This window comes from Paramisgurnus dabryanus, chromosome 3 (assembly GCF_030506205.2).
Source record: "Paramisgurnus dabryanus chromosome 3, PD_genome_1.1, whole genome shotgun sequence".
NCBI classification, from domain to species: Eukaryota; Metazoa; Chordata; class Actinopteri; order Cypriniformes; family Cobitidae; genus Paramisgurnus; species Paramisgurnus dabryanus.
Window position 1 is genome coordinate 3,387,991 of NC_133339.1, and position 8,600 is coordinate 3,396,590.

General features: G+C 37.3%; 1 protein-coding gene across 1 annotated transcript; it reads left to right on the top strand.

Annotated features, from left to right (window-relative positions):
* The first annotated feature begins 4,529 nt into the window (after positions 1-4,529).
* Positions 4,530-5,586, top strand: LOC135733817 (erythroblast NAD(P)(+)--arginine ADP-ribosyltransferase-like). The gene is made up of 2 exons (XM_065252602.2): positions 4,530-4,634; positions 4,713-5,586. Exons 1-2 carry the CDS (start codon positions 4,578-4,580, stop codon positions 5,466-5,468), a joined length of 813 nt encoding a protein of 270 aa, XP_065108674.1. The 5' UTR covers positions 4,530-4,577; the 3' UTR covers positions 5,469-5,586.
* The last annotated feature ends 3,014 nt before the right edge of the window (positions 5,587-8,600 follow it).

Consider the following 8,600-nt stretch of genomic DNA (forward strand, 5'->3'; position numbering starts at 1 on the left):
TCATCAAGATGTTGTCTGGCAAAGCTGAGACAAGCCTTTATGTTCTTTTTGCTTATCATTGGTTTTCATCTTGAAACTTTGCCATGCAAACCATTTTTGCTCAGTCTCTTTCTTATGGTGAAGTTATGAACACTGACCTTAACTGAGGCAAGTGAGGCCTGCAGTTCTTTGGATGTTGTTGTGGGGTCTTATGTGACCTCTTGGTTGAGTCGTCACTGCGCTCTTGATATAATTTTGGTTGGACAGCCAAGGTACACCACTCTTCTATGTTTTCGCCATTTGTGAATAATGGCTCTCACTGTGTTTCACTGGAGCCCCAAAGCTTTAGAAATGGCTTCATAACCTTTCCAGACTGATAGATCTCAATTACTTTCTCATTTGTTTCTAAATATCTTTGGATCTCGGCGTGATGTGTAGCTTTTGAGGATCTTTTGGTCTACTTCACTTTGTCAGGCAGGTCATATTTAAGTGTTTTTTTTATTGTGAACAGGTGTGGCATTAATCAGGCCTGGGCTAGAAAAACTTAACTCAGGTCTGATAAACCACAGTTATGTTTTAACTTCATAATAAAAACCTTTATTTAAAAGCTGCATGTTATGTTGTGTTATCTTTGATTCATATTAAAATTTGTTCCATGATCTAACACATGTGACAAACATGCAAAAACAAATCAGGAAGGGGTCAACATTTTTCACACCACTGTATATTGTGGTATTGCTGCTGCAGTCTGCAGCATGCATCAGAAACCCTTCACCTTCCAAAAGCTTCACCTGAATACATTTGCTATAGGGGTTGCTTATACCCCATGTTACAGCAGCAAAGTCCTTGATTATTATGCCAGAATGAGAGTATAGTCCCATATCTGCCTAGAAAATCGCAACTTCTATTTTTCCGTCTGTCTTAGTACCCAATGTAACTATAGAAGAGTCAAGTTTTACAGAGCCAGTAAGATGACAATTTTAAGCATCCTATCACTATTTATAAGTCCCGGACAACAGGTTTAAATGCATGCAAGGTCAAAGAACACTGTAATTTTCTCAAAATATAAATTTAAAATTACCCCATTTCTCAGAGATCCCCAAACGATTCGTGTGAAACCGTTCAACCACTCAGTCTGCCTAAACCCCACCTTTCAGTAGCCTACTCTGCTCTGATTGGTCAACTGACAGAGTGTCTTTGCACAGATCAGTCGCACAGACCACAGATCAGTGGCACAGACCAACAATAGTGTAACATGTATTGACCTCGTGCTAACATGATTTACTGAGAAGACATTGTCAACATCAATACACATCATTCATCATTAATCCAAGCAATAAAAACGACGATTGAAACTAACATTTTACACTCATTTAAGCATTTATGTAAACTAACCGGGTCATAGCAAAACCGTAAGTGAGCATGCGCTAGCCGTTTGCTAACGTGACTCTCTGACAGTAAATGAACAGTTTAAACAAAGACATCATTCATCATTAATCCAAGCAATACAAACGACGATTGAAACTAACATTTTACACTCATTTAAGCATTTATGTAAACTAACCGGCTCATAGCAAAGCCGCTTGCTATCGTGACTCTGACAGTATATAAGTTAGAGTTTAAACAACGATATCATTCATCATTAATCCAAGCAATAAAAACGACTAATAGACATTTTACACTCATTTAAGCAAGTATGTAGCTATAATCATACTTACAGTTTGTGGTTAGGAGACGCATGTTGTTCCAAATAAAGTGGGTACTGAACCATCTTCCAAACGTCTAAATCCCTCCATTAAAAATGAATTTTAACCACTGATTCTTCACAACCAGACACGTTTAGTATATCCCTTCTTGAAAAAGTCTCCTTTGGTAGTGAAAACAACACAAACTGAAAACACAGCGTGAGCTGATGTTTACACAGACTAACTAGCTGTGGGCGGGTCATAGTTTTCGTTTCTCCCGCGGGCAAGGCTGTTGGCGGAGATTAGTATCTCATGTGACGTGGATGCGATTGTGTGACGTGGCAAATATCAGGAAGAAGACTCACTCCCTATAACGACTCGTTTCAGCGATTCAGAGTCAACTCCCTGCTTTAGAAGCCAATAACTTTATTAATCGTGCACTTTTTGTTTCAACTACTTTACACGTTGTTTACATTGATGGACAGCTACATGACACACTGCAATAAAGGTTATATTTTGGATCGGTGTGGCTCTTTAAATAGAAAAATATCCAAACTCTTGGGTTATTTTTAAGCGCAATGCCAATGGCCTAATCAGATTCAATGGATTATGCTAAGCTAAGCTAAAAGTGCTAGCGCCAGACCCGGATGGATTCCAAAAAAGGTAAAAATCAAATGTTTAACTCTAGGGGAGCTGGAAAATGAGCATATGTTCAAAAAAGTGGAATGTCCCTTTAAGTGTTTAAAGAAAAAACTTATTTCAAGAATTTTTTTTTTTGACATTTTATTTCTATAGTATTGCTTTGCTTTGTTAAGCTTAACTTTTCATTCTGTTTATCAAAGTAAAAGCTAGTGATAGTATCTTAACTCTCCTAATCTCTATCTGTGTTATGATTTAACAGTTGTCTTGCTTTAAAACAAAGGTGTCAAAGTGGAGACAGAAACAATTGCTTGTTCATTTCCTGTTATGAGGTGAAAAAGCCCCTCTTTTTCGATATCAGGCCAAGTGAGTTTACCGTATGTGTTTAAGCTTGTAAAATAGTTATTAACCCAATGATTACACTTTTCTCTGCTCTTTTTAATGCTGTTTACCATATTTTGCCTTGCAAATCATAAATAATTATTAGTTTTGGTGTATGAGAACTTATTTTTTACTTTTTACCATTTTTACATTTTTGTTTATTTCTCCATCTGTGCCTTACAAACACCCCGACATAAACAGATAAAAAATGGTTTGATATAAAATTTAAATTTAGATGTTGTTATCTACAGATGTTCACATTCAATAGCTTAGAGACCTTTGCCCCTCCTACTACTTTCTATTGGTATAAAACCCTTGTAGTTTCTTTCTCACTGCCACACTTTGTTCATGCACATAAGATCTCAACATTATACATTATGAATCTTGTTACTGGAAGAAAAATCTTCTGAAGCTCTAAACATCTGAAAAGGTTTGTAACTGGAAATGTTTATGTTGGTAAATTGATTGTTAACAGATATGATTTGATATTTACAATTATACAGTACCACAGGTCTGTTGAATGGTGAATTCTGATTGGTTGAGAAATGTTCCATGGGTATGCATTATTTTTCGATAACCGCACACCTAACTTTTCAATTGTCTTAATAATAGGCACCAGAGCAATGTTTGTGGTAACCGTGGTATAAGCGGAATAATTGACTCCGGTCCTTTGAATTATTTGAAAATAATGCACACCCGCGGTGTAACAGCACTCCACTTCGTCGTGCCGCATTACCACCTTGGGTGTTCATTATTTTCTTATAATTCAATGGCCCATCATCAATTATTTCTTACTTAATGCTTGCATAAAAGAAATATGTTTTCTTTTAAAGGTAACATTTTTTTAAATGGCTTTTAAAGGGACACTCCACTTTTTTGAAAATATGCCAATTTTCCAGCTCTGCTAGAGTTAAACATTTGATTTTTACAGTTTTGGAATCTATTCAGCCGATCTGCGTGTCTGGCGGTACCACTTTTAGCATAGCTTAGCATAATCCATTGAATCTGATTAGACCGTAAGCATCACGCTCAAAAATAACCAAAGAGTTTCGATATTTTTCCTATTTACAATTTGACTTTTCTGTAGTTACATCATGTACTAAGACTGATGGAAAATTAAAAGTTGTGAGATTGCAGCGCTACAGCAGCAAAGTCCTTGATTATTACGCCAGAATGAGAGTATAGTTCCTAACCATATCTGCCTAGAAAATCACAACTTTTAATTTTCCGTCAGTCTTAGTAAACAATGTAACTGCAGAAGAGTTAAGTTTTAAATAGGAAAAACATCGAAACTCTTTGATTATTTTATACCACGATGCTAATGGTCTAATCAGATTCAATGGATTGTGCTAAGCTATGCTACAAGTGCTAGCGCCAGACCCGGAGATTGGCTGAATGGATTCCAAAATGGCAAAAATCAAATGTTTAACCCATTTACTCCTAAAATGCCTATAAGACCTATGTTATTCTAGGATAAATACCCTTATCTCCTGAGGGTTTTCAGAAAAAAATTCGAAGAATTGTCAACGTCCACCAAAAACTTAATATCTAAGCCTCTGTAGCACTTATAAACATGAAATAAAAGTAACCGGCAGTAGATGTAATGTTTCGGCGTGCCGCATCAGGCACAAATGGGTTAACTCTAGGGGAGCTGGAAAATTAGCATTTTTTCAAAAAAAGTAGAGTGTCCCTTTAAGGCAAAAAGTTGAATGCTTCCTTATTCCTGAACTGGAAACTATGAGAAGCTGTGTTTTGCAGTTTTGTATCGTGCAAAGATGTAGGCTTTTGGCTTTCTAACACAATGTTGTATTTGTTGTCCTGCATTTTTTTTTACTGTAGTACTCATACCTGATCTCCATTTGTTGTTCATCTGAGGATTGAGACTAAATCAGGATGTTGACCACTGCAGCTCTTATTCTCATTGTCACCAGTAAAGTTGTCTTAGGATGGGTAAGACTGAAATATGAGTCTGTATATGTACAATCATGATTATTAATGATCTGAAGTTATTATTTCTCATTGCTGTAGGATGGCAGACGGGCTGATGAAGGAAAGAAATATTCATTAGATATGGCACTGGATTCAGTCGATGACATGTATGATCATTGTGAAAGCAAAATGAGAATGGCTGTAAGAACAACATTTCTATTCAAAGAAATGTGTGCTAACGTGGATACATTTGGGCAGGTTTGGGCGTATAGTACAGGAGGAATCCCTGGACCAGATAAATTAAAAAACTACCATTTAGTTGCAATTTACATATACACTGATGATAGTATATATGGAAAATTTAATCGCGATGTTAGGATTGGTAGAAAAGATTACAAAGGCAAGAAATACACATGGAATTCACTTCACTTTTTGTTGACAGAAGCTATACAGATTCTTAAGAAAAAACAAAAGAAATGCATAACAACTTATCGTGGTACCAACCATACGTTTAATGAGAATGTTCTGAACACAGAGATTCGTTTTGGCTCATTTACGTCGTCCTCTACTAAAAAAAAAATTGCAATGGGATTTGGAAGTGAATCTTGTTTTGAAATCCAAACTTGTTATGGTGCTGATGTGTCAAAATACTCCCGGAATCCTGGTGAAAAAGAGGTGCTGATTCCCCCATATGAGACATTTAAAGTCACTGCTATCGTGAAGAAAGATCAGAAGAAAAGTGCCTGGTGTAAAACTGTGTTCATGTTGAAAAGCTCTGGATATAGAAGTGACTTAAACTGTGCAGTGGTCTCAATTAAGCCACAGATATATCACAATGTCTCTCTGTTTGATTAGCTCTTACATCTTCATTCATTTATCTTTTTTTTATTGAATGTTGCTGTCATTCACCACGTTTACATGCACACCAATAATGCGATTATTTCCAATAATGCGAGTAAGGTCTTAATCGCAGTAAGATGTTTACATGACTGGAGCTAACCTCTTCACTCCAGTTTACATGCAGTTTTTATTTTCGGATTATTCACACATAGCCCAATGCAGAGCAAAAATGATGAACTCACATATATGGTCCACTGTCTTAATTTACTTACGTTAAATGACAAATACGTTGTTATAGATGTATTTCATTACCCGGGGCGTGATGAAGATATAAATATTACAGTGCCTGTAAAGGGCGTTCACATGATATAAAAATATAGTTTTATAAATCGTTTTATAATAGCAGAGCTCACACAACAACTATAACGATAGCGATTTTGGCACATGATGAACGATAAACCATTGACAGCCAATCAAATCTATTTGAACTTGAAGTGCACGCGCACTTAAAATGCAGTAGAATGCTCATTCCTTGCTGAGGTTATAACATAAAATTACCTCAAGTATCCAGCGCTTATGCAGTTGTTGCTGTGAAATTTTTCTACCACACTGACTACGCCAAAAGGTAAGATATTAACCTACTACATTCATTGTTTAGTTACGCGAAACACAGCGAGTTGAGGACATCTGCTGGTTTCCTGTGTAAGTGCATCAGCATACATTCAGTGACATGTAAACAATTGCAAAAAAGTTTTTATTACAATAAATATCCAATATTAGGTAATGCCGCGCTCGTTGAGCGAATTAGCATGAAGTTATGATTTTAATGTGGTCACTAATATATTTATCGTTATAATTATCGTTGTAATGTCCCTGAAAGCTTTTATACACTGCTGTCGTGTTATTTGAGCTGTTTCTGAATGAAGGCAGACTGCTGACAGCGAGTCGTGTTGGCAGAGTTCATGTAAAACTTCCTAATGTCAAGTTTAAAACGAATTTGTGGTTAAGGTGCGTGACTAAAACACACGCTCACTTCAGTTAGTGCGGTATAAATGCGATTAAAGCGTTTACATGGACGCATACTGCGATTATAAACGGCGTACGCCACCTCTTTTAATGCGATTATACTTGCTGCGATTATGAGCTTAATCGCATTATTTTTATTGAATTATTGCGTTTACATGAGGTAAAGTATAATCGCAGTATTGACAAAATCCCATTATAATCGCATTATTAGGGTGCATGTAAACGCGGTCATTGTAGGGGAGAGTGGGGTAAAGTGAGACATCGGGTAAAGTGAGACACCCCCTGTATCTAGGCAACTGAACACATTTGTGGTCCTATGACCATTATGTTTTTAAGCCCCTCAAATTTCCCCTTGGCCATGAAGGACAGGACCTCATGCTGCTGTGGTTGACATGTTTTTTTCACAAAAATATATTTTTTGCTTGTAAAAGTAAATTTTCTTGCTGTCAACTTAATCAACTGTTGTGTCAAAGCAAATTGATTCAGGTAGAAAAACTTATATCACACATGTTTATGAACTACCAACATATAAAACCTTGTGTTGATGCTAGCTGAAGATTAGCCTGAATTTCCAAGAGAGAGAGTTTTTTTCCAAAATGTGGTGGTGGGGTAAAGTGAGACAAATGATGTGGGGTAAAGTGAGACATGAGGCACAAGTTCAGTTTAGTCTAAAACATATTTTAATGTAATATTACATTACATATGTTTTATTTTTAATGTTATAAACATTGCAGAAAAACCATTATGCCTAGTCAATACACCAGGAAGACAGCCTGGGGAAAAACACCCCTTGAGGAGATGGAGAGTGCAGCTGCTTAGGTCAAGGAAGGAAAGAATTCTCTAATGCTATGTACACACCAAACGCGAGGCATCATGGTACTGTGGGTTCACACCAGACACAAGTTCAACAATTTGCGCAAGTAGATTACATACAAAGTCAATGCAAAGACGCAATCAGACACGTCCTCGCATGTGGCGATGCGAATGACGTGATATGGGTGGCGCGTTTTCCACGAAAACACGCGCTATTCGCCGCAAACATGTCTTCGCCCAATTTGAAAATATTCAACTTGAGCGAAAATTTCCATTACACAATGTTAAATCCTGCGAGTAATCTAGATCAAGTAACGCACTGCCCCGCATTTGGTGTGTACGTAGCATTATTCACTCTAGATTACTCACGGGATTTAACATTGTGTCATGCAAATTTTTCGTTCGAGATAAATATTTTCAACTTGGGCGAAGACATGTTTGAGGTGAATAGTGCGTGTTTTCGCGGCAAATGCTCCGCTCATATGGCGTCATTCGCATCGCCCCAGGCGAGGATGCGTCTGATCGTGTCTTTGCATTAACTTTGAATGTAATCTACTTGCACAAATCGTTGAACTCACGTCTGGTGTGAACCCACAGTAAGAGCAGCTGCAAGGGATAGAAATATTGATAGATGGTTCTGATTGTCTTTTGCGCTGACCCGCAGACACTAGCTGGCTCTAAGGGTCCTTTGTTCTGACCCCAGACTGCGTTTTAATCTAACTGGTTCTATATGTCATTTGAATGTTAATTAAAAAAATTTGAATTGTCGGAGCCAATGGTCTACAGTGGGCAGCGCTCCGACATGTGGTGCTTTCACACTTTCTGGGAGTTCGATTCCCGGCTCGTGGTCATTTGCCGATCCAATACCCTTCTCTCCTCCCTGTACTTTCCTGTCCTCTCCAAAACTCACTGTTAAATAAAGGCAAAAACTGGCCAAAAAATATAACTTTTGAATTATGTTATGTTGTATTTGATTTTGGTTCAGAGTTACTGTACTTTCAAGTGTTTAGAAAAATAATGTTCTTAATTGACCAATCCCCTTGATTCTGTTACTAGTCCAACATTAGTTCTGGAATGTGTGGTTGTCAAGCTAGCCGTCAGGATTTTATCTGTTACAATATGTGCTGTTATGGTAGTTTCAGAGTGTAAAAAGTAAGTGGATCAGTTTACCCCGAGCTGGTTCACTTTACCCCCTTGATTTTTCTGGTCTGTCTCAGTTTACCCCTAAGCTGGGGTAAAGTGAGACACAAGACCACTTTTTTTAAAACAATCATATTTTCACTGCTCTTCGTCCTGAATACATTCTGG

Coding starts and splice junctions, on each gene's coding strand:
- LOC135733817 (XM_065252602.2), top strand. CDS start 4,578: ATGTTGACCACTGCAGCTCTTATTCTCATTGTCACCAGTAAAGTTGTC. Junction 4,635..4,712: donor GTAAAGTTGTCTTAGGATGG/GTAAGACTGAAA, acceptor TCATTGCTGTAG/GATGGCAGACGGGCTGATGA.